Source organism: Eschrichtius robustus, chromosome 2, assembly GCF_028021215.1.
Source record: "Eschrichtius robustus isolate mEscRob2 chromosome 2, mEscRob2.pri, whole genome shotgun sequence".
Classification (NCBI taxonomy): Eukaryota; Metazoa; Chordata; class Mammalia; order Artiodactyla; family Eschrichtiidae; genus Eschrichtius; species Eschrichtius robustus.
The window spans coordinates 124,665,725-124,690,596 of NC_090825.1; the positions used below are offsets into that span (position 1 = coordinate 124,665,725).

Below are 24,872 nucleotides of genomic sequence, written 5' to 3' on the forward strand. Positions count from 1 at the left end.
TGGTTTTTACCTTTGAAATATTACAATATTCATTTTCATGGCTTTATATAAGTTACCGTTAACTTCTTCTTTAGATGATGAAAGTCTCCTAGTCTTCCCTTTAAGTTCTATTCTTTTTCTTATCCAACCATCCTCCCTAACACAGCTGGAGTAAAGTTTCAAAATATTAACTAGATCATAATACTGCTCTTCTTAAAATTCTTCAATCTCCTTAACTCTCTTATTTGGCTCCTTACCGTCATTCAGAAATTCATGTTCTGCTATAGGCCATGTAGTGTCTGACATGTGCTTCTCAGCTTATTTTAGCAATCTAAAATGTGTATTTCTCAATCCATTTCTTAACCAGGAAAATCCTATTTACTCTTCAAAGTCTCACTCAAAGTATCCTAGTTCCCTGACATCTTCCCTGATTTCCACAAACAGATTTCATGGTCCCAACCTCCGAGTTCTCAGATTTTCTTGTACCTGTATGTTTGCACTTATTTTATTCTACTTAGATTATAGTGGAGTTTACTTATCTACCTCTTTTATTATACATCCTATTATGTCTTATTTGTTTTCATCTCTTAGCAAATCACGAGGTTTTTTTGGTTCAATTGAATTTTATATTTGAAAGACACACAACTAAAATCCTGGGCTCAAAGATTAGTTTCTACCAATGTAGATACTTCAAACTTCTGCTTTGAATGGGAATAAAACGTTGTGTCCAAATTACCTTCTCTATCTTGGCAGAAGCTGTGCAGTGAATACCGCAAGTTTGTGAGAAATGGAAAACTCTTTTGCACCAGAGAGAATGACCCCATCCAGGGCCCAGATGGGAAAATACATGGCAACACCTGCTCCATGTGTGCGGCTTTCTTGTGAGTAGAGCTGCTGCTGGGAAAATGAGGGAGGGTTTTGTCCTTTCTGCTTCATTTCTCTTTTTTGGAGCTTTATTCTATTTTGTTTCTTAAATTGTGTTTGTTTCTTATCAATGGCATTTTTTTGTGACACATTTTTGCACAATGTCATAACTGTCAAAGAATGATTCCTGCATATCCATCACTGGTTGAGTTTCCTTGGAAGTGTAAATGACATGAAACAAGGATCATACCCTTGCAGAGTGGCATATGAAATCATCTGAAAACACATAACAGATCACTAGCAAACATATCAATATGCCAAACAGTACCTCAGTTCATACATGGTTCATAATATATATAACTGTAATAACTGAATGATATTTGAGTATTTTAGATCACTTTCAATCTGGAGATTCTATGATTCTTACTCATCTCTTTTTAAATCACTCTCTTTCAGCCAAGCAGAAGAAAAAGAAAAGAAAAAGAAGGAAGGTGAACCTAAAAATAAAAGGCAATCTGAGAATACATCTTCCTTTGAGGTGAGGGGACCTTCTTCAACAAGTCAGAGGCATATGGACCTGGGATCCATAGATGGCATTCAGGGAACCCATAAATTCCCTTAAACTGTATGAAACATTGATACAGTTTGTGGTTTGTGTATTTGTTTATATGTGTGCATGTACACATGTGCATATGTGACTATTTCTAGGTTGAGGGTCTGTAACTTTTATCATTTAAAAATATTCACGTCTTCAAAGTTAAGAGCTATTCTAAAATTTGCTAAGTGCTGACCCCCATTTAAGAAAAAAGTCTAAACTTCAGCAGTTTTTGCAATCTGATCCAACCCGTGTTCAACACCTCAAACTTCCCTCCTTGATTTCACAGGAGATGTGCAGGAAATACCGCACATCCAGGAAGAATGGACAGCTTTTTTGCACTAGAGAGAATGACCCCATCCAGGGCCCAGATGGGAAGATGCATGGCAACATCTGCTTCATGTGTGAAGCTCTCTTGTGAGTAGAGCTTGGGGCTTCTGAGGCAGTGGGGACAGGGAACTGCTAAGGGAAGTTTTCCAACAATTATGAATAATGCGTTTTCCTCTTCAGTGTAGCATTCTTTTGTGTCACATTCTTTTGTGTGTCACATTTAAAAGAACTAAAAAACAAACAAACACACAAAACACTCCAAAACCAAGTGGAGAGCTTTCAGATGATAACTACTGTGATATAAAAAACGCAGAATAATTTCAGGACATTTAAGAAAGAACTCAGAATCCTTTTTTCAGAGAAGAGAATACTCTATGACAACCATACTAATTGCTTTTAGTTTTCTGAAGGATTATCAGGTGAAAGAGGAAATGCATGAGATTACATGTAATATATTGATATCATTATGGTGCATGGCAAATTTTAGGAATTTTTGTTTTGCTTTGGTTCATGATTTTTCTTTCTGCTCATTCTGTGTGACCTCAAGGAACAGAGTTAAAATTGATGAGAGATATAGGGAGACATATTTGGGCACAACATGAAGATGAACTCTGCAATAGTTAGTTAGGCTGCTTCAGGAATGATGACTTTGTTGTATAGGAGTTGAATACCCCATTTACAGGGGACTAAAGTATGACTTTAGAATAGACAACATGGTACGTCCTCTCAAACCAGAGTCTATTGTATTCCTTAAGTCTTTGTCCCAAGGGATACTCTATTTTCTATATGCCCAGAATCTCTGAAAGGATTCAGTCATTCCGTCTTCCCTAGTGGAGAGCAATACAACCCAGCAGATTTGTCCCATAGTGTAAGTGAGCCATGGAAGCATTAAAAAATCTGTTAGATGGAAGTCATGACGATGACCATATAATTATCATAACCAACATTTATTGAATGCACATAATCGGCATATACTTGGGTTTTGCTACCCAGTCTCATTTAATCTTCACAACAACCGTATGAAATGGGTTCTGTATTATCCCAAGTTATAGATGAAAAAAAATTAAGGCCCAGAGAAGATGAGAATGATGGAAATTTCAGCCCAGGAAAAATGAAGAAAATGTTAAGATGATAAGAAAATGATAAGATTTCTCATTGTAGGGTGTAGGCAGGGTATAATTATTTAGCAAAACCATTATCAACTTCTGGTAGTAACATCTGCCTGTTACGCTCATTTCAATCTGTTTTTCTTTACATTAATCTTTCAGAGATGAGGAAGTAAGTCTGCCACCTAGTGGTCATCTCTGCTGTTTCCTCTGACAAGTTTCCATTATGAAAAGAAAATGCTTCTTAAATTTTATAGTCAACTTAGACTCACAGTAAAGTTTGGATCAGTTTCCATATAAAGAAGTGTAAGAATATACTTATACTTATATAATTGTAGGAATATCCTCCCGCAATTTTGGAGCTATTTTAGTTAGTTTCTTCCATCAATATAAAAATTCCTTATCCAATTAAAATTTTATTGCCTCATATTTTACGGATATGTTAGCAAAGGCTATTGCCTCTCTTAGGAACCATACTTCCCTCCATAGTCATTTCTTAAGCACTTTAATATCATATACAAATAGTGTTTTCAACTTTTTAAAAAGTTTCAATTTGATCAATGAGCAGTTTTTACATTGACTGTAATGTATGAAAACATTTTAGCAAATTATTTTTGTCTCTACGACATGACTGAATTATCTGCATTATAGATCCAATTATGCTGCAGACTGAGCATATTAAACTCAATTTGCAACACTGTTACTCATCCAAAATGGTTAAGAGCTATTACTCTCATTTCATTTTCATCATATGCCTGTTTTTTTGTTGTTTTTTTAAAATTTATTTATTCATTTTTGGCGGTGTTGGGTCTTTGCTGCTGCACACGGGCTTTCTCTAGTTGTGGTGAGCACTCTTCCTAGCGGTGAACGGGCTGCTCATTGCGGTGGTTCCTCTTGTTGCGGAGCACGGGCTCTAGGCACACGGGCTTCAGTAGTTGTGGCACGTGGGCTCAGTAGTTGTGGCTTGTGGGCTCTAGAGCGCAGGCTCAGTAGTTGTGGCACATGGGCTTAGTTGCTCTGCGGTATGTGGGATCTTTCCGGACCAGGGCTCGAACCCGTGTCCCCTGCATTGGCAGGCGGATTCCTAACCACTGTGCCACCAGGGAAGCCCAATATGCCTGTTTTTGGAGTGTTCACTTTCAATAATGCTTACAATGCTGATGATAACAATCACTTTTATCAATCACTTTATTATGTACCAGATACTAATTCTAATTGCTTTACATGTATCAACTTATTTAATGCTCACGACAGTCCTATGAGAGAAGTATTCTTATTACCTCTTCTATCCCTCCACTCCATTTCCCCATTTAAAGATGAGGAAAACACAGAGAGGTTAAGACACTTTTTGTGTTCCTTATTCTATTTGGCTGCAGTCTTTCTTCTTAACTTTCTTCTTAATCACCATGCTATACTGCCTCCCAGAAGCTAAATATCACCACTTTACAAAGAGTTCTGCACCTTTTGCAGATGTAAAAGAATCAGCAAATAAGAAAGTCCTATTCCAGGATATTTGCTGGGAAGCTAAATAGGTTTACTCATTAATTAAGGGGTTTTCCCTGGAACACCATTCTCTTGAGGTGTGGTAAATCATTCTAATTATTACCCAATAAAATTACACCTACTATGAGTGGATCTTTGGAGTTGCTTGAGAATAATCAAAGCAATGAATGATCAACTTGTGAATGTTAAGAATACACACTACTGTATTAAGATTCTTCTGTCTCTCTTTTTTCCTGTTTCTTACAGTCAACAAGAAGAAAGAGCAAGAGCAAAGGCTAAAAGAGAAACTGCAAAGGTAAGTTTCTCACAAATTCTTATATTATACCCTGACATTTTTTCTCTACAATAACATTCTAGATATCTCATTAGCATAAATGTTTTCCTGTTTAATTTTTATGGGACAGAGAAAGACAAATATCATATGATATCGCTTACATGTGGAATCTTAAAAAATGGTACAAATGAACCTATGAAACAGAAACAGATGAAATGAAACAGAAATAGAGTCACAGATGTAGAAAACAATCTTATGGTTACCAAAGGGGAAATGGGGGTGGATAAATTGGGAAACTGGAATTGACATATACATAGTACTATATGTAAAACAGATAACTACTAAGAACCTACTATATAGCACAGGGAACTCTACTCAATACTCTGTAATGACCTATATGGGAATAGAATCTAAAAAAGAGTGGATATAGGTATATGGATAACTGATTCACTTTGCTGTACAGCAGAAACTAACAAACACTGTAAATCAACTACACTCCAATAAAAATTAATTTAAAAAATGAATAAATATAACCTTTAACCTGGAAAAAAAAGTCTTAAGTACAAGTTTCCTGAGTGTCAATTTTATTTCATGATAATTCAAAATTTAAGGTTTATTTCATAAAAAGTGGAGTTTAACTTACTTTGTAAGGAATATTTCCCATATTTGGCTTTTCTTAAGATTTCTGTTGTCAGGCACAGGTTATTACTATCAATTTCTACAATTTACTAATTTCAGGTTACATAATTCCTACCTCTTAGCTATTTTAAAGAGAGAGTACAAGATCCCTATCATTCACATTAGTTCAATTTACAAAACAAAGTGCACATATATTATCATATTTGATCTTTGTCAGCACCCAGCTATGGAGGAATACTAGTATTTTCACTTTCAATTATGACTATTAATTAAATCCTTTGACTTTCTAATTATTTTTAATCTACTTCACATTTCTATAATTTTACAATTTTATAAGTAGCAGAGCAAACTCTGTCTTTACATAGATGTAGGATTACTCTCACATAGCCTTACACAAGGTTTACCTTTATTTATTCTATTTCCTAACAACAGCTTCAAAAGTATAAGCCTAATAATTTGGGGGGAAAAGTTGACACAGTTTAAAAGGTTGTCTTTAAACTGATTCATTTTCTCAGTAACTTTCTGTTACCTGGAACCATCTTTTTATTAGTAATTCAGAATTGAAAATTTGTTTTATCCGTAATGTTTGATCAGTTTCTAAATCCTATTAGATTTTTCAAATGGTCTTAGCACATTCCTCCTCCTCTCCACTCCCATTGTTACTCTTCTGTTTCAAATATGCATCCCCCATCCCTGGACTTTATCAAGTAACTCCCAGAAAGATGTCAGTTTCTCCAGGCATCATACTTTCATATTTGTTCTCTCCCCCATATCTTTGTTTCAGATATGTCTTTCTTTTTTTTTTTTTTAATAGATCCTTATTGGAGTATAATTGCTTCAAAATACTGTTAGTTTCTGTTGTACAACAAAGTGAATCAGCCATATGCATACATATGTCCCCATATCCCCTCCCTCTTGAACCTCCCTCCCATCCTCCCTATCCCACCCCTCTAGGTTATCACAAAGCACAGAGCTGATCTCCCTGTGCTATGCCGCTGCTTCACACTAGCTAACTATTTTACATTCGGTAGTGTATATATGTCAATGCTACTTTCACTTCACCCCAGCTTCCCCCTTCCACCCTGTGTCCTCAAGTCCATTCTCTATGTCTACATCTTTATTCCTGCCCTGCAACGAAGTTCATCAGTACCTTTTTTTTTTTTTTAGATTCCATATATATATGCATTAGCATCAGTATTTGTTTTTCTGACTTACTTCACTCTGTATGACAGACTCTAGGTCCATCCACCTCACTACAAATAACTCAATTTCATTTATTTTTATGGCTGAGTAATATTCCATTGTATATATGTGCCACATCTTCTTCATCCATTCATCTGTCGATGGACACTTAGGTTGCTTCCATGTCCTGGCTATTGTAAATAGTGCTGCAATGAACATTGTGGTAAATGTCTCTTTTTGAATTGTGGTTTTCTCGGGGCATATGCCCAGTAGTGGGATTGCTGGGTCGCATGATAGTTCTATTTTTAGTTTTTTAAGGTACCTCCATACTGTTCTCCATAGTGGTTGTATTAATTTACATTCCCACCAACAGTGCACGAGGGTTCCCTTTTTACCACACCCTTTCCAGCATTTATTGTTTCTAGATTTTTTGATAATGGCCATTCTGACTGGCATGAGGTGATACCTCATTGTAGTTTTGATTTGCATTTCTCTAATAATTACTGATGTTGAGCATCTTTTCATGTGCCTCTTGGCCATCTGCATGTCTTCCTTGGTGAAATGTCTATGTCTTCCGCCCATTTTTAAACTGGATTGTCTGTTTTTTTGATATTGAGCTCCATGAGCTCTTTGTATATTTTGGAGATTAACCCTTTGTCTGTTGTTTCATTTGCAAATACTTTCTCCCATTCTGAGGGTTGTCTTTTTGTCTTGTTTATGGTTTCCTTTGCTGTGCAAATGCTTTTAAGTTTAGTTAAGTCCCATTTATTTATTTTTGTTTTTATTTCCAATACTCTAGGAGGTTGGTCAAAAAAGATCTTGCTGTGGTTTATGTTATAGAGTGTTTTTTGTATGTTTTCCTCTAATAGTTTTATAGTGTCTGGTCTTACCTTTAAGTCTTTAATCCATTTGGAGTTTATTTTTCTGTAGTGTTAGGTAGTGTTCTAATTTCATTCTTTTACATGTAGCTGTCCAGTTTTCCCAGCACCACTTATTGAAGAGGCTGTCTTTCCTCCATTGTATGTTCTTGCCTCCTATGTTGTAAATTAGGTGCCCATATGTGCGTGGGTTTATCTCTGGGCATTCTATCCTGTACCACTGATCTATATTTCTATTTTTGTGCCAGTACCATACTGTCTTGATAACTGTAGCTTTGTGGTATAGTTTGAAGGCAGGGAGCCTGATTCCTCCAACTCCGTTTTTCTTTCTCAAGATTGCTTTGGTTATTCGGGGTCTTGTGTGTTTCCATACAAATTGTAAAATTTTTTGTTCTAATTCTGTGAAGAATGCCACTGGTAGTTTGATTGATAGGGATTGCACTGAATCTGTAGATTGCTTTGGGTAGTATAGTCATTTTCACAATATTGATTCTTCCAATCCAAGAACATGGTATACTTCTCCATCTGTTTTTGTCATCTTTGATATTTTTCATTAGTGTTTTATAGTTTTCTGAGTACAAGTCTTTTGCCTCCTTAGGCAGGTTTATTACTAGATAAGTTTATTCTTTTTGTTGCAGTGGTAAATGGGAGTGTTTCCTTAATTTCTCTTTCTGATTTTTCATTGTTGGTGTATAGAAATGCCAGAGATTTCTGTGCATTAATTTTGTACCCTGCAACCTTACCAAATTCATTGCTTAGTTCTAATAGTGTTCTGGTGGCATCTTTAGGATTCTCTATGTATAGTATCATGTCATCTGCAAACAGTGACAGTTTTATTTGTATTCCTTGTATCAGTTTTATTTGTATCCCTTTTAGTTCTTTTTTTCCCTCTGATTGCCACGGCTAGGACTTCCAAAACTATGTTGAATAAGAGTGGCGAGAGTGGACATCCTTGTCTTGTTCCTGATCTTGGTGGAAATGTTTTCAGTTTTTCACCATTGAGTATGATGCTTGCTGTGGGTTTGTCATATATGGCCTTTATTATGTTGAGATAGGTTCCCTCTATGCCCATTTTCTGGAGAGTTTTTATCATAAATAGGTGTTGAATTTTGTCAAAAGCTTTTTCTGCACCTATTGAGATGATCATATGGTTTTTATTCCTTAATTTGTTAATGTGCTGTACCACACTGATTGATTTGTGTATACTGAAGAATCCTTGCATCCCTGGGATAAATCCCACTGGATCATGGTGTATGATACTTTTAATGTGCTGTTGGATTCTGTTTGCTAGTATTTTGTTGAGGATTTTTGCATCTATGTTCATCAGTGATATTGGTCTATAGTTTTCTTTTTTTGTGATATCTTTTTCTGGTTTTGGTATCAGGGTGATGGTGGCTTCGTAGAATGAATTTGGGAGTGCTTCTCCCACTGCAATTTTTTGAAAGAGTTTGAGAAGGATGGGTGTTAGCTCTTCTCTAAATGTTGGACAGAATACACCTGTGAAGCCATCTGGTCCTGGACTTTTGTTTGCTGGAAGATTTTAAATTACGGTTTCAATTTCATTACTGTTTATATTGATAGGTCTGTTTATATTTTCTAATTCTTCCTGGGTCAGCCTTGGAAAATTGTACCTTACCAAGAATTTGCCCATTTCTTCGTGGTTGTCCATTTTATTGGCATATAGTTGTTTGTAGTAGTCTCTTATAATCCTTTGTATTTCTGCAGTGTCAGTTGTGATTTCTCCTTTTTCATTTCTAATTTACTGATTTGCATCCTCTCCCTTTTTTTCTTGATGAGTCTGGCTAAGGGTTTATCAATTTTGTTATCTTCTCAAAGAACCAGCTTTTAGTTTTATTGATTTTTCCTATTGTTTTCTTCATTTCTATTTCATTTGTTTCTGCTCTGATCTTTACGATTTCTTTTCTTCTACTGACTTTGGGTTTTCTTTGTTCTTCTTTCTCTAGTTGTTTTAAGTGTAGGTTTAGATTGTTCACTTAAGATTTTTCTTGTTTCTTGAGGTGAGATTGAATGCTATAAACTTCCCTCTTGGAACTGATTTTGCTGCGTCCCACAGGTTTTGGGTCATCGTGTTTTCCTTGTCATTTGTTTCTATGTATTTTTTAATTTCTTCTTTGATTTCTTCAGTGATCGCTTGGTTATTTAGTACCACACTTTTTAGCCTCCATGTATTTGTGGTTTTTACAGTCTTTTTCCTTTAATTGATGTCCAATCTCATAACATTGTAGTCAGAAAAGATGCTTGATACCATTTCAATTTTCTTAAATTTTCTGAGGCTTGATTTGTGACCTAAGATGTGATCTATCCTGGAGAATGTTGTGTGTGCACTTGAAAAGAAAGTGTATTCTGCCACTTTTGGGTGGAATGTTCTGTAAAAATCAATTAAATCTATCTGGTCTATTGTGTCATTTAAAGTTTGTGCTTCCTTATTTATTTTCTGTTTGGATGATCTGTCCATTGGTGTAAGTGGGGTATTAAAGCCCCCTACTATTATTGTGTCACTGTCGATTTCTCTTTTCATGGTTGTTAGCATTTGCCTTATGTATTGAGGTGCTCCTATGTTGGGTGCATAAACATTTGTAATTGTTCTATCTTCTTCTTGGATTGATCCTTTGATCGTTATGTAGTGTCCCTCCTTGTCTCTTGGAACAGTCTTCATTTTAAAGTCTATTTTATCTGATATGAGTATTGCTACCCCAGCTTTCTTTTGATTTCCATTTGCATGGAATATCTTTTTCCATCCCTTCACTTTCAGTCTGTGTGTGTCCCTAGGTCTGAAGTGGTCTCTTGTAGACAGCATATATATGGGTCTTGTTTTTGTATCCATTCAGCTAGTCTGTGTCTTTTGGTTGGGGCATTTAAGCCATTTACATTCAAGGTTATTATCAATATGTATGTTCCTATTACCATATTCTTAATTGTTTTGGGTTTGCTTTTGTGGGTCTTTTTCTTCTCTTGTGTTTCCCACCTAGAGAAGTTTCTGTAGCATTTGTTGTAAAGCTGGTTTGGTGGTGCTGAATTCTCTTAGCTTTTGCTTGTCTGAAAAGCTTTTGATTTCTCCGTCAAATCTGAATGAGATCCTTGCTGGGTAGAGTAATCTTGGTTGTAGGTTTTTCTCTTTCATCACTTTAAGTATATCTGGCCACTCCCTTCTGGCCTGCAGAGTTTATGCTGCAAAATCAGCTGATAACCTTCTGGGGATTCCTTTGTATGTTATTTTTTGTTTTTCCCTTGCTGTTTTTAATATTTTCTCTTTGAATTTAATTTTTGTTAGTTTGATTAATATGCGCCTTGGTGTGTTTTTCCTAGGGTTTATCCTGTATGTATACTCTGTTTTTCCAGGAAGTTTCCCCTTTCAGGCCTGTTGAATCTCCTCACCTTGATCTTTCCTAGCCTTTATAGATAGTGATGTGCAACACATCATAAACATATATATTTTATATTGGTCTCCACCAATTTTATCAGCCTTCTTCTGCACCAATATTTAAGTACCCTCAAAAGAATGTTGATGGTAAATATTTACACATCCACTATAGTGACATCACAATTCTGAGTCTGTGATAGAAGCCTTTTATTTTTTAAAATTTATTTATTTATTTATTTTGGGCTGCATTGGGTCTTTGTTGCTGCACACGGGCTTTCTCTAGTTGCAGCGAGTGGGGGGGCTACTCTTCGTTGTGGTGCGCGGGCTTCTCATTGCAGTGGCTTCTCTTCTCTTGTTGCGGAGCACGAGCTCTAGTTGTGCAGGCTTCAGTAGTCGTGGCATGTGGGCTCAGTAGTTGTGGCGCACGAGCTTAGTTGCTCCGTGGTATGTGGCATCTTCCCAGTCCAGGGCTCGAACCTGTGTCCCCTGCATTGGCAGGTGGATTCTTAACCACTGCGCCACCAGGGAAGCCCCGATAGAAGACTTTGAAATGCTTACTGACTTACTGCTACATGTAATCACTTTTCTTTTTACTTCCTACTCTACATTACTTATTCTTCATAATAGACAAAAGTGTAGGGAGGGTAGGAAACCACTCTGAGAACATATTTTCTTCATTTTCCAGGAACTCTGCCATGAATGTCTCTGCTTTTTCTAGCTTCTAGAGGCCATTCATGTTCCTTGGCTCCTGGACTGTTTCCATCGTCTTCAAGGCCAACAACATTGCATCTCTAATTGTTCTTCTGTAGTCATTATCTCCCTCTCTCCTGTCTTTCTCTTCCAGTTTTAAGGACTGACCCTTTTGATTTCATTGGGCACACTAGGATAATCCAGGATAATATCCCTATCTCTAGGTCCTTAACTTAATCACATCTGCAAAGTCCCCTCTGCCCTGCAATATATTCACAGGTCCTGGGCATCAGGACTTGGACAAATTTGTGGGCAGGAGCTATTATTCTGCCAACCACAAATTGCTTTACAAAAGGGACAATAAATCATTCTTTTTTGTATCTCTCACAGTGCCTAGCCCAGAATAGTATTCGAATAAATTGAAGGTTTTATAATTAGATAAGTGACAGCAATCTTATATTCCAAACAATGTGTGACCTAGGCCTCTGAAAAGCGTCTTGGCTAATACTGACCTTCTGCATCATCTTCTTGATGCATCCATTACGTTTGGGACATTATATCATAGTTTTCAAAGGGGTAATGTGGAGGAAGCTTTCAATATTTAGTTACCTGATTCTTAAACCCTCCCTCACTTGGCAGGAGCTGTGCAGTGAATACCGTAACTATGTGAGGAACGGACATCTTCCCTGCACCAGAGAGAATGACCCCATCCAGGGCCCAGATGGGAAAATCCATGGCAACACCTGCTCCATGTGTGAGGCCTTCTTGTGAGTAGAGCTGCAGTCACTGCTCCTGCTGAGTGTCGGAGAAGACAGGCCTGTGGTGGGCGACAGAGATGATATTGAAGGTTTTTTTCTAGGAGGCAGATGGCTACCTTTGCACTGAGTTTGGGGATTTACTCTTACAAAGCCATATACTTGGTGTATTTCTTTGTAGTGTTCTCAGTGTTCTGAAAGGTACCTGGATTGCCATTAAGGGAGGACCATGTGCTAAGAGGAAACTCCTCCAGAGATAATGGCATATAAGGATTGGAATTTTTGTTCTCTGCATACATACTGTCATGAATAATCCAAAGACGTAATCACTGGGTGCTAGCAAATTAAAAATTTGCTAATATTTGGTCATTTTTTTTAAGTATCCTAGTTGCTTTCTGAGGAGAAGGCCGATATCTTTGTTTTCCAAAAGAAACAGAGTAGTGAAAATTTATTTACTGGTTGGCCATGGCATATGTGTCTTATTCTTTAAGCAACACTAAAAACAAGAGGAACAATATGGAGAGGTGTACATTTACCTTTCTACTCCCAAGCTAAGTTGGTATAGGTGTAGATGTAATGGAATATATCTATCAAGAGAGATTCCCCTTTAGGATAATATGTATTGGGTACTAGGAATGATTGTCCCCCCTGCCTTTCTCTTACAGCCAGCAAGAAGCAAAAGAAAAAGAAGCTGAATCCAGAAGAGCTAAGAGAGAAGCTGAAAAGGTAGTTATCTTGGAAGCGTCATACCACAATGCGGTTTTCCAGTTTCTCTTTAAAAATAACTCATGGATTCACTGAAGGCCTATGTGAGAGAACTCAAGGTTTAGTTAGTCCAGGGGTTGATAAAATTTTCTTAAAGGGCCAGACAGTAGATATTTTAGGTTGTGACCATTCAGTCTCTGTCACAACTACTCAACTCTGCTATTGTAGCTCTAAAACAGCCATGGATGATATGCAGATACATGGGCATGGCTGTGTTCCAATGAAACTTTACTTACACAAAAAAGGTGCTAGGCCAGATTTTGCTCACGGGCCAAAGTTTGCAAACCTCTGATTTACTCCATGCCCTATTTTTAAATGAAGATTTAAAATCCAGAAGGAGGAAGAACTTGCTTACAAAGGTAGTGAGACTATTGGTATCAGAATCTTCATATTTTTTCAAAGTTCTCACAGTTGCAAAACAGGAACAACAGAATTCAAACTTAGACTTCCTGACACCAAATCTAGCATTATTCCTAACACACTATGTAGCTTTGGATGAGCACATTTGGTCAAACTAGGTGTGTTCCCTGCTTTAACTTTAATTGTCTCTGGTGTCAGCAGTTGGCAGAAAAATAGAAGAGCAACTTTCCCCAATAATATTTCCTTGGTTTCAAAATGACTGACTCCAGGTAGATTTTTCCAGGTTTGTGGATATTTCCTTGCCCCCATCAAAAACTATTGATATTAAGAATAATCTCTAATGAAGTATCACTTGGAATTCTGTATGATTGGTTTGTTTACAGTTATTTTTCCCACAATTGTGAGCCTGAATTTAAAAATAAATGAGTAGCTCATATGCTTCCCTTTTCAACATCAATAAGAAAATATTCTTCAGTATCAGACAATTTCTGATTTCACATTAGCTACTACCCATAAACTATCCTCTCATATCATATTTCTTTTGCTAAATATGACCAGTTAGGGAATCAGGCAGTGAACCTTGAAGGAAAGCTAGGAAAAAACTCACTCTTGTCCTCACTGAGTTTTGACTTGAACTAAAAAATACAGAAAAAAACACAAATTTAATCTTACTTGCCGCCAGTAATTAATTATATGATCTTAAGTGATTTGCTTATTCTATCTCAATTCCTCATAACTCTGAAGCTAAAATTTACTGAGTACTTCCTAGATGTCAGTCATTGTAGATATAGTAGATATATATTATTTCACATTATTCTCATAACAATTCAGCACATATATTGAATACTTAATACATTTTGGCCATTGTTATTTTAACTGTGTGGAATAGATACTATCATTATTTCCATTTTATAGAAGAGGTAACTGAGGCACAGAGAGGCAAGACCCCTTCATCCAAGGTCTCTTGGTGACAGACTGGAATTCTAACTAATGATATTATATAGCTGTCAACATATTGGGCTTGTCTGGACATACCTGGAATATTATGTTAAATTCTTTAGGAAAGGGGAAGAATTAAGAATGCAAAATGGTGCAAATGACTGAAACAGATTGGAACAGAATGACTGAAGTATCTGGGGATGCTTTGCTCTTGGAAAAGAACATAGGGAGCTATGGAGAAGGACAAGAAAGCTTTCTCCAAATAGTTGAAGAACTCTCTGTGTGCAGGAAGAAAAATATCCTCAGTTTTTCTGAGGGAAGTAAAATATGTTGACTTTGCTTACTGGTTTGAAAGAACGTATTCATCCTATGCAGTGACATCTTAGAAAAATAAAACTCTAAGAATAAGGATCCTATAGGATTGATTAGAGATATTTTCCAAGATCCTGCCAAAGTAGCACTATGGCTAATCTGTGGGCATGATCTAAGAAATTTTGGAATGAACTATCTGGAGGGTAACGAACTCATCACTGCAGGTGTTCCAGTGCAAATTAGACCACTTCTTGGCAGGCATGACATAAGGGGATTGAGACATAGTACAGATGGTTGCACCAGGTGAACTTCAAAGTTCTACCTAAACCTTAATTCTTTAAAATTCTATGCCATGTACAGTGTTTTTATTGCGTTATAATATAACAGAGAGGGACAATAAAATCTTGACTAAGGACTGTGACCAGTCTGCAGAGAACCCAGTTTATTAAGAGGTTCTTGCTTGTGTGTGACTACAGGTTCAGTCTGGATTTGGAGGCTGTACCTCAAGGAAAAAGAAACAGAAACCTCTTTTTAAGTCCTGTGTGCTTACTAGGAATTGAACAAAACAACTGCCAGAAAGAAACATTCATAGGTCATTTTCTTTTTTTTTTTCCAGGAAGCACTTAGTAGGGACCCAACAAAGTAATTTCCAAGAAAATACCCAAGCTCTTGCCTTTTCTCCTCCTTTTAGGATACATGCAGTGAATTTCGGAGCCTTCTGAAAAATGGAATTCTTTTCTGCACTCGAGAAAATGATCCTGTGCGTGGCCCAGATGGCAAGACCCATGGCAACAAGTGCTCCATGTGCAAAGAAGTCCTGTGAGTGCACAGATGAAGCCCATGCTGTGGGTGGCAGAGCCGGGAGGCAAAGAGCTGGGAAGATAATATAGATTGTGTTTGTCCTTTCCTTACATGTAAAAGTGACAAATGATGATCTGTAAAGCATTTTGAGGTGAATCTTTACAGAGGCTAAGATTCACAATTCTAGAAATAGGCAATAGATGACTAAGTTATTACACTACATTCTCCATTAGTTCTGGGGTAGCACCTCACAATGATCACACCATCTTTCTTGATAAAACCCTAAGTCCTTTGCTGTCAGGTGGATCCCTTTTCTGGATTATTTTGTAATCCCCATCGGGAAGAACATACACAGATTTTACTATCAATCTAATGCCTCTACCTGCATTTTTGAAAAAAAAAATCTCACTTTTAGGAAATTAAAAATAGCTTTACACAAAGTTTGGAAGTACACCTAAAATATTTGTCATTAATAGTCATTTGCTGAACATCTACAATGTATAATGTGTATAACGGTTGGTTATACAAAGTTGAATGAAACAGTATTACCAAAAATCATATAGTTCAGTAAGGTTTAGACATGGGCATAAATTAATACAACACAAAGGAGGACTTGCTAAATGAAAAATGATATATACAATGTGCTATGGTAGTTTAGGAAAGGGAGCATTAATAGAAAGTTTTAAGGAAGAATAGAACTAGATCTGGTAATTTGGATCATATGTGAACAGTATGGGAAGGAATGAGAGGAAGAAGCAACAGCACAGGTAAAATCTAAAATTAAAGAAACTGTAGTATGTACATAAAGAGAGCAAGTCATTTTAGTTTAGTTAGAGCTTACCCACTTCACCAACTTTGAATGCCAGATCATGGATTTTGAAGTCAATTCTATATACAGTGGCAAGCTGCTAAAATTTTTCAGCTAGGAGAGTAAGTGGCGTAAATATGGTTCCTTTTGGAAGATTCATATGTCAGCAGTAAAAAGGAGAAAAGAGGAAGGGACTAAAATTCAGAATACCGCTGGTGGTAGTAGGCGATTACAGTAATCCAGTGAGAGGTAACTAGAGCAAGGGAGCAAGAATAGAAGGTGAGTGGGTCAACATAGGAGACACTGTGAGAGTGAAACCGGTGTCCTGTGGCAACAGCTATGTGAGCTGAAGGAGAGGGAGCAGTTAGGGATGGCTCCAATGTTTTGTTCTTTGTGAAAGAGAATCCAGGAGGAAGAACACATTTGGCAGAGAAGATAATTATTTTGGGACCTTTTGAACATGAGGTATTTGAGAGAAATCCAGCTGGAGGTGCACATGAGCATTTACAAAACGCTAATTAATTGCTCACCTAGTCTTGCTTGAGGTTATGTAAATGCTGGTTTTCTTCTCCTGCAATGAGAGCTCTTCCAGGCAAAAGGATGCGACATAATTCATCTTTCTATTGATATTTTCAAAGAAGAGGGCCTGCAGTGTAATAGGTGTTCAATAAATGCTGGTGAATTCCATACAAATCTAATTTGGTCATATGATGAGAAACTCACAGAAATGCATTCCACTCTCTGTAATCTATTATTCCCTACCTCCCACTTTCCAATTTCCAGCCAGAAAGAAGATGAAGAAAGAAAGAGAAAAGAAAAGAAACATCAGAGAAACACTGCAGAGCATGGTTCCAAACATTTCGCAAAAGGGAAAGCTCAGGTGAGAGCAGCCTCTAATTTCCATAACCAGAGTGGGCTCAACTCGATGGCACTGGGACCCCGGCAGACCCCATGGTCAAAGGCTACGAATGTATGTAGTGCTGAGTTGGAAAGCATCCTTGGAAGGACAGGGGATTTTCCCCTTAAGACTGTAGAGTAATATCTGAGCAATTTTTAGTTTCTCTAGGGCTCACTTTGACTTCTTTAAACTTGGAAATAATTAACATGAACACCAGATCCCAGTCTCTTGACTCCTCTGTATATCATCTAGCTTTCAGGCCAATAAATGATCCTAGGAGAGTAAGTGGTATAAATGTGGAGATGTTCCACATCAGCATCACGTGCTCTTCATTTCCTTTCATTATTCTCTCTTTCCCTGAATGGAGCCGCTTTTTGGAGGTATATTTTCTGTTGTTCCCAGGCAGGATAATATGGTGAAAGAGCACAGGTTTTCGAGTCAGGTAGTTTGAGGTATCATCCTACCCATGCCACTTGGACTTGCAAAGCACTGAATAAATCACTTCATCTCTCTCAACTCTAGTTTCTCTTACTTAGCAGTACTCTTATAGGGATACAATAAAATAATTTAGGCAAGTGTTTAGCACATTTCCTGAGACTTCTTTTTTAAGTGTCAGCATGACAATGTTGCATGTAAGCCCACTCCTCAGGCATGTGAACACAACTGCTGCCTGAGATCACAGCCACCTTATTTCTATTCTTATGACCTGGGGATATCAAGACCATCTCTTTGCCTCCAGATCTGACACAGGCCCCAATATCTGCCTTTGATAAATTTTGGCTTTTCTGTTTTTCCATATTTTCTCCTGTAGGAAGCTGAGTTCTCACTCTCAAATGATAGACTTGTTAAGACCCTTTTTCTATCTTCATAATTTGCTCAAGCCTGTCTTCCTTGGCATTTTGCATGATTCTGTGCTTTCTCCCAGCACTTCTTTCTCCCTTCTATCTACATCAGAGGTCAGCAGATTTTTTTTTTTTCCTGTAAAAGGCCAGATAGCAAATATTTTAGGCATTGCGGGTCACACGGTCTCTGTTGCCACTATTCAACTCTGTTGAATAGCCACTGTTGTGGGAAAGCAGCCATAAATAATATTTAAATGAATGAGTGAGGGTGTGTTTCAAGTTTTACATATAAAACGTCATATGTAAGAACAGACAGCAGGACAGATTAGTCCCGTAGGCTATAGTTTGCTTACCCTTGATTTGTGCGATTAAGTCCCAACCAGCTTTATAACTTCCCTTTGTAGAACCTTAAAAGCAACATTACCCATGACAACTGATGTCTTAGAATATGGATGATTCCAGCCCCTCCTCTTCGGTAGACAGCAATCCTAGAAATTGCATGCCTTATAAGAGGACATAGACAAGAACTTCTTACTCAAATTATTTAACAAACTTAATAACAATACAACAGACCAAGTCATCCAAGAGGCCTGCTCTCTTCTTCCCTTTCAGGACCAATGTGCTGAGTATTGGGAACAAATGAAAAATGGAACACTCAGCTGTACCCGGGAGCGTGATCCTGTACGCGATGCAAATGGCAAACCATACAACAATAAGTGTACCATGTGTAAAGAGAAACTGTAAGTAATTTTCTCAACCTGCATGTCTAAAAGATAGCCACATATTCCTCCTGAATTAATGGTTATTTCTCATTTGCCTATAGCTCCTTTCGTGAAAACTACCCTTTTTGTTAATTCTCAAATATTATCTCTTTCTCTTGCATCCCCTAAGGAGCAATGAGCCCTAGTAAGGGCAGCTAATCAGTGGCTGATTCCTACTCTATTTTCTATCATAATTCTGTGAACTGTAAGTGTCATCATGGTAGATAATTGCTCTTTAGAATACATCATGCCTAAATCCTAAGGAGGGTTTGCAATGGTCATTTGGAATAGTTAACCAACATAGTTTAAGAGGGTTGCTTCTTGTCATAGGTATGGGACACATTTATTGCACAATCCAGGGTTTGTTCCTTCTATTTATTTTCTTTTGGTGAATGGTACTGATTGGAGTGCTTAATGATCCAACTCAGCCACTCTTGATTTGTGTTATTGCAGCAGGTAACATAACCACTATTGGTCCCATCTGTATATTGAGGTAGTTTTCTAGGTAACCTTGATGGGTACTTATAGCTCTAAAATTTGATGCATATATCTCAGTGCTATTAATTATGGTATTTAATTGATATGCATTTAATAAGCACTTAATGCTTCTCCACACACATTTTTTTTCTCCTTGAAAAAAAATCACAATCTTGTGATTGTGGTACTATAGGCCATGTGATAAAATCTAGTTATTCCAAATGCTGCATTTTACAGATGAGAAAAACTGAATTTTTTTTTTTTAAGTACAAGGTCTCATGGGGGAGTGACTTCAGAGCTGAAACTAGAATCCAGTTCTTCTGAATACCAGCCTAGTATTTATTCCATGTTATAAAATTCTGTAATAGAAGCAGGGTGGCAGAATGGGGCAGTGCTAGGGTATTAGCATCATATGGTTATTTCAGCTCCGTGTTCTTGGACAGGTTATTTCACTTCCCTAGGCTTTAATCTGCTCACATTTATAGTGGGGGTGGGGCAGCCATATTCATAGTAGCCACATGATGTTTCTTTTGAAAGTTAAATGAGAAAAACTATGTAAAACTCTTAGCACAGTGCCTAGCACAAAGTAGGTGCACGAAAAATGTGAATGGTCACTATTAGCACTGTCATTAGTGTTCAGCAAATAACAGGTGTCACCATTAATAGCAATAAAATAATGACTATTATGATCTCTTACGCTACCCTATGTTGCCCCTTTGCACACCTCATACTTTGTAGGTATGATGTACATAATTGAGATAGCTCTTCACATATGACTGTTTCTTTCTGCATCACATATTAATAGTGGGTAATTTTGTGAAGGAACAAATGATGATTCTCAGATGCCAACAATTATTAAGATAAAACTTTGCTGATACAATCCATGTCATCTGTGTTATAAGATACTTACCTGGTACTCCAGGTAACAAAATATTTAACAACATAACAAAGTATTTAACAACATAAATCGAATAATTTTACAATCTTTGGAACCCATTCATCTGACAATAAATGGTTTTTGACTGCCTACTATATAATAGGCACTCTTCACGGACAGGTGCTCTTCAAGTGAACAAGACAAAATTCCTGCCATATGGAACTATAATATAGGAAAGACAGATTATAAACAAAGAAGTAAAAAGCTACATAACAAGACCAGGTGTTGATAAGATAAATAAAGCAGAGTAAGGCAACAGAAAGGGATTGGAGGTGCTACTTTATGGTGTTTGGGGAAAGTCTGACAGGTAAGGGAGACCTGAAAAAGGGAGTGAAATGAGCCAGCTGGCCATCTGAAGGAAGAAAGTTTCAGGCAGAGCAGGAGCCAATGCAAGTTTCTGAAGATATATATGAAATTCTCAAGCTCAGGAAAGAGAGAGGAGGTCGTTATGTCTCAAGATTACTGCGTGGAAAATTGCAGAAATTAATTTGGAAAGATCATATAAGGCTTTTTTAGGCCAAGAGGAGGACATTGGATTTTATTCTATGTGTGATCAGAAGCCACTGGAGATTTTTGAGCAGAGCTGTGATTGTAAATTGAATTCCACCAGACTGAATCATTATAGGTGGTCTCTTTTTCCTAGTATTTGATTAAAATTTCATGACTTTATATTTGTTTGAATTTTCAGGATACATTTACTACCACTTCCCTGTTTCTTATAATATGAAAAGGGAGCTCCCTAAAATACACACACACACACATATTCTTGTTATGTACATTCATACACGTTTCTTTTAAGCATAAAGCCAAATGAAACTTTGAAGGAGAAATACGTGTACTACTAGAGTTCTGCAGTATTTGTATCTTGCGCCAACTGCATCAGAATCACCTGGCTTGCTTGTTAAAAATCAGGTTACTGAATCCCAATGTAGATCTTGTCAGTAAAATTGTTGGGATTGACAGTGAATCTGATTTTTAAAATCTCACAGGTGATTCTTAATGTACATGAAAACTTAGGAACCACTGGCATAAATATTTTATCAGAAAGGTGAAAGGTTAAAAAAAAAAAACCCAAAAAACCATGATCCTAAGGTACTTCCTATATCACTTGTCTTCTTTCTATCTTGGGCTCCAATGATACTATAATGAATTGAAATGGTACTATAATAGATAGACCTACAAATGGAGGAATAAGAATGGTGAATTGGTAAGGAATTAAAACCACAACTTATGATAAAAAGGTGAAAGAACTGAGGAAGCCAGACTTGGAGACCTGAAACTTGCCTTTAGATATCTAAAGGATTAATATCAGGAAGAGGTAATGGATTCAGCAGGCTTGCTCTGTGTTTTCCTGAGAATGTGAAGTAAGACTAAAGGATGAAAGCTATAGGCAGATTAATTTGGATACAAATAAAGGAGACTCTGAGATTAACTTGACTTGATCTGCCTAGAATATCTACCTTGTAATGAGGGAGCTTCTTAATAACCAAAGTCACCGTCCATCTGTGAGAGGTGCAGAGAGGTTCTCTGTGAAGGAGGTGGTTTAGTATACATAAACTCTAAGGCCCCTTCCAAATCTGAGTATGTGTCTGCAAGATGACTACTGACTCTTTTCTTCTCCAGGCAAAGAGAAGCAGAGGAAAAAAATAAGACTTCTGGCTACAGATCAAATGGGAATGAATCAGCATTAGGAAAGGTGAATCATTTACTAGGTTTTGGCAAGAATGGTCTTTCTGTAAGTCGTTACTTAACTATCAAAAATGTGGAAAGAGGGTGTCAATGTTGCCAGTCAAGATATTGCCCTTAGAACATCAGAAGTCATCATTAATGGGAATATCCCTGATAACTTTTTCAGTGTAGAAATTTAACAGCAAATGGAAATCTTTCGGTCTAACACTTTATAAAACAGTTTTATAAATAGTAGTTTATTTAAGTATCTCCATAGCCTGGTCAACTAAGTTTTTTTCAACCTCATTTTATAGATGGGGAAAATGAGGTTCGGCTGTTGTAACAAATTACTACCAACAGTGGTAAAGCAACCCAAATTCATCATCATACATTTCTGGAGTTCAGAAATCCTAAATGGGTCTCACTGTGTTACAGCCAAGGTGTCAGTAGGGCTGCTTTCCTTTTTGGAGGTTCTGGGGAAGATCTATTTCTTTGCCTTTTTTAAAAATTTCTAGAAGTGCCTGCATTCCTTGGCTTGTGGCCATCTTTAAAATCAGCAGAAGCCAGTTGATTTTTTTTTTAAGCTGCATCATTCTGACACTGATTTTCCTGCCTTCCTATTTCACTCATAGGAATCTTTGTGATTACACTGGGCCCACCCAGATAATCCAGGATAATCTCTCCATTCTAAGGTCACCTGGTTAGCAACCTGAATTCCATCTTCAACTTTAATTCCTGCTTGCCATGTGAGGCTACATATTTTCAGGTTCCAGGAATTATAACTTGGACACCTTTGTGGTCCGTTGTAGAGCCTCCCACAGCAAGGTTAAGTGGTTGCCCAACTCCTGAGTCAAAATCTTCCAGTTTTCAAGCTCAGTCATATACTATGTGAAAATAGCCATTTCCAATTTAATCTTTCCTTCTTTTCAGGATATATGTGATGAGTTTAGAAGTCAAATGAAAAATGGACAACTTACTTGCACCCGAGAAAGTGACCCTGTCCAGGGTCCAGATGGCAAGACATATAGCAACAAGTGTGCTATGTGTAAGGAAAAACTGTGAGTTATTTTTCAAAAATGGGCCTTTAATTGTGAGTCTTAAAGGAAGTAATCATTTCTCATCAGCCTGAGAAAATGACGGTTATTTTTAAAGCACACCTGAGGTGTTTGTTCACTTTAGTTGAAACGTTTCTTCTCATTTTTTTCTTCAAGGGGAAGGGAAGCAGCCGAAAGAAAAACGAAAGCGCAGGTCTACGTGAGAAACACAGCCGAAAAGAACAATGGAAAAGAGGTAATATATGTTAGATGTGCTTATACTTAAATTTGGATGATTGGTTGCAAGACTGATTCATTCAACAAATACTTACGGAATGCCTACTCTGTCCCAGTCGTTGTGGATATAATGATAAACAAGAAAGACATGGCCAGAACTTCAAAGAAACAGCATGGAATTCAATGCCCTAAGAGCAACTCTGATGCAATTACCACACATTTGCAGGAACAGTGGTAATTGTCAAATTATTGTTATTATCAAGTGGATTTGTTTTTCTGAAGTTTTAAAAACAATTAAGCAAATAGATGCCAAAATTACAAACAAGAAAAAAAAGTATCAAAAGCTTGGAGCTCCAGATGATAAATTCTTGACTTGGCATTCTAGTGCCATCTTGTATTCAATTTGGGGTTTTAAAAATAAGGTTCAGTGCTTTACAACAGCAGCACATAGGATATGACACAGCACAATCTCTTCTAATCCATCTATGGACTTCAATTAGAAAAGTGAAATAGTGAAATTTCCCCAGGAAAGTTTTCCCATTAATGAGGCAACTTTCCATTAGTTCTATACTGACTACACAAAATGAAACATTAATAGTAATGTTCATTTTTGAAAAATATGTTGGGAATTATGCATTTTGGTAGATGAATGGCTTTGAGAAAAGACTTTATTGTACAACTTCAAATGATCTCTACTGGACATCTATTCTATTTCTAATATTGATCATTTTTTTTCAAGTTTTAAAATATCTATTTTAGGAATTTCAAACAAGAAGAAATACTCTGTATATATGTATGTATAGAAAATATCCAGATACTTTTTGTGCATGTGGTAAAAAGAAAACTATGGTCTTATCTACATATGCAAAGTAAAATAAGCTTTACAAAGCACATGCACCATCATATTTAAACCTGCCCCAAATTTATGCAGTAGATGGTATTGTTCCAATTTTACAGTTGAGAAAAACTCAGAGGAGTTAACTACACAAAGATAACAAATAGAAGAGCCAGAGATTTGCACCCAAAGAGCAAAGGCTGCAACACAGGCAGATGGGTGCTATCATAAACACAGATGTATGTGGTATATTAGGTACCGGAAGGAGGAAAATATATTCTAGTAACTTTTAAAAATGATGGCTATGAGACATTTCATGTTGATGAGGTATTCAATTCCAGAGAGTTGTTAAAATGCTACAGATAAAAGTAGGTCTGGAGTTGTTCATGGGTACCACAATTGAAAGTAAGAAGGATAACTTCAATCTAGGTTACCGGCAGTATTTTTTAAGGTAATCTTCCCATATCTCTACTATGGCTCCTTGGGCTTAAAAAAAGTTTAAGACAAACTTCTATGGATGCCCAAAAATTTCAGCAGAGGTCAAATCCTGTAGGCCCATTCCATTGCCTTCTTTTTAAGGTTCTTACTTGTTAATGAGTGAAAAAGGCAGCTCCATGTTCTTATAGATGTATTAGGAGTCTTATTCTCTGCCCTGTAAAGGCAAAGAAGGCAAGAAGTATAGCCTGGTTGTTAGCAGGTTTCTGACCACAGTTCCAACACTGATTTTAATTACTTAATCTCTCTGAGCCTTATTTTTCTTATCTGTAAAATGGGCATAATGAGTGTTTATCTTATAGGTTTTTTAATGACAACCAAAGGAAATCCATTAGAGCACACAACAAAGTGCCTGGAATATAATACAGATTTGATGAAACAATTTAAAAAATTTTTTGTTCTTGAGGAACAAAGCTAAAACTTTACATGTTTATATGTCTTGCCAAAAGAGCATCTTTCAGTGCATTCCGGGGCTTTTTATGTGTGGAGTAATGAGTAGAGGTGCAGGAAGACAGGTTTAGGATTT

The 24,872-nt window shown here is 37.0% G+C and overlaps 1 protein-coding gene across 3 annotated transcripts in view; it reads left to right on the plus strand.

Annotated features, from left to right (window-relative positions):
- The window catches only part of SPINK5 (serine peptidase inhibitor Kazal type 5), a 75,079-nt gene that overhangs the window by 32,441 nt on the left and 17,766 nt on the right, over nt 1-24,872 (plus strand). For 2 of the 3 annotated variants that reach the window (XM_068534540.1, XM_068534542.1), the window contains exons 13-24: nt 733-860; nt 1,300-1,381; nt 1,728-1,855; nt 4,624-4,672; nt 12,062-12,189; nt 12,843-12,903; nt 15,245-15,372; nt 16,946-17,042; nt 18,515-18,642; nt 21,701-21,773; nt 22,676-22,803; nt 22,957-23,035. In XM_068534540.1, the coding sequence (XP_068390641.1) occupies nt 733-860; nt 1,300-1,381; nt 1,728-1,855; nt 4,624-4,672; nt 12,062-12,189; nt 12,843-12,903; nt 15,245-15,372; nt 16,946-17,042; nt 18,515-18,642; nt 21,701-21,773; nt 22,676-22,803; nt 22,957-23,035 (1,209 nt within the window). The remainder of the gene's footprint in view (nt 1-732; nt 861-1,299; nt 1,382-1,727; nt 1,856-4,623; nt 4,673-12,061; nt 12,190-12,842; nt 12,904-15,244; nt 15,373-16,945; nt 17,043-18,514; nt 18,643-21,700; nt 21,774-22,675; nt 22,804-22,956; nt 23,036-24,872) is intronic. The other variant, XM_068534541.1, reaches the window with a different exon arrangement.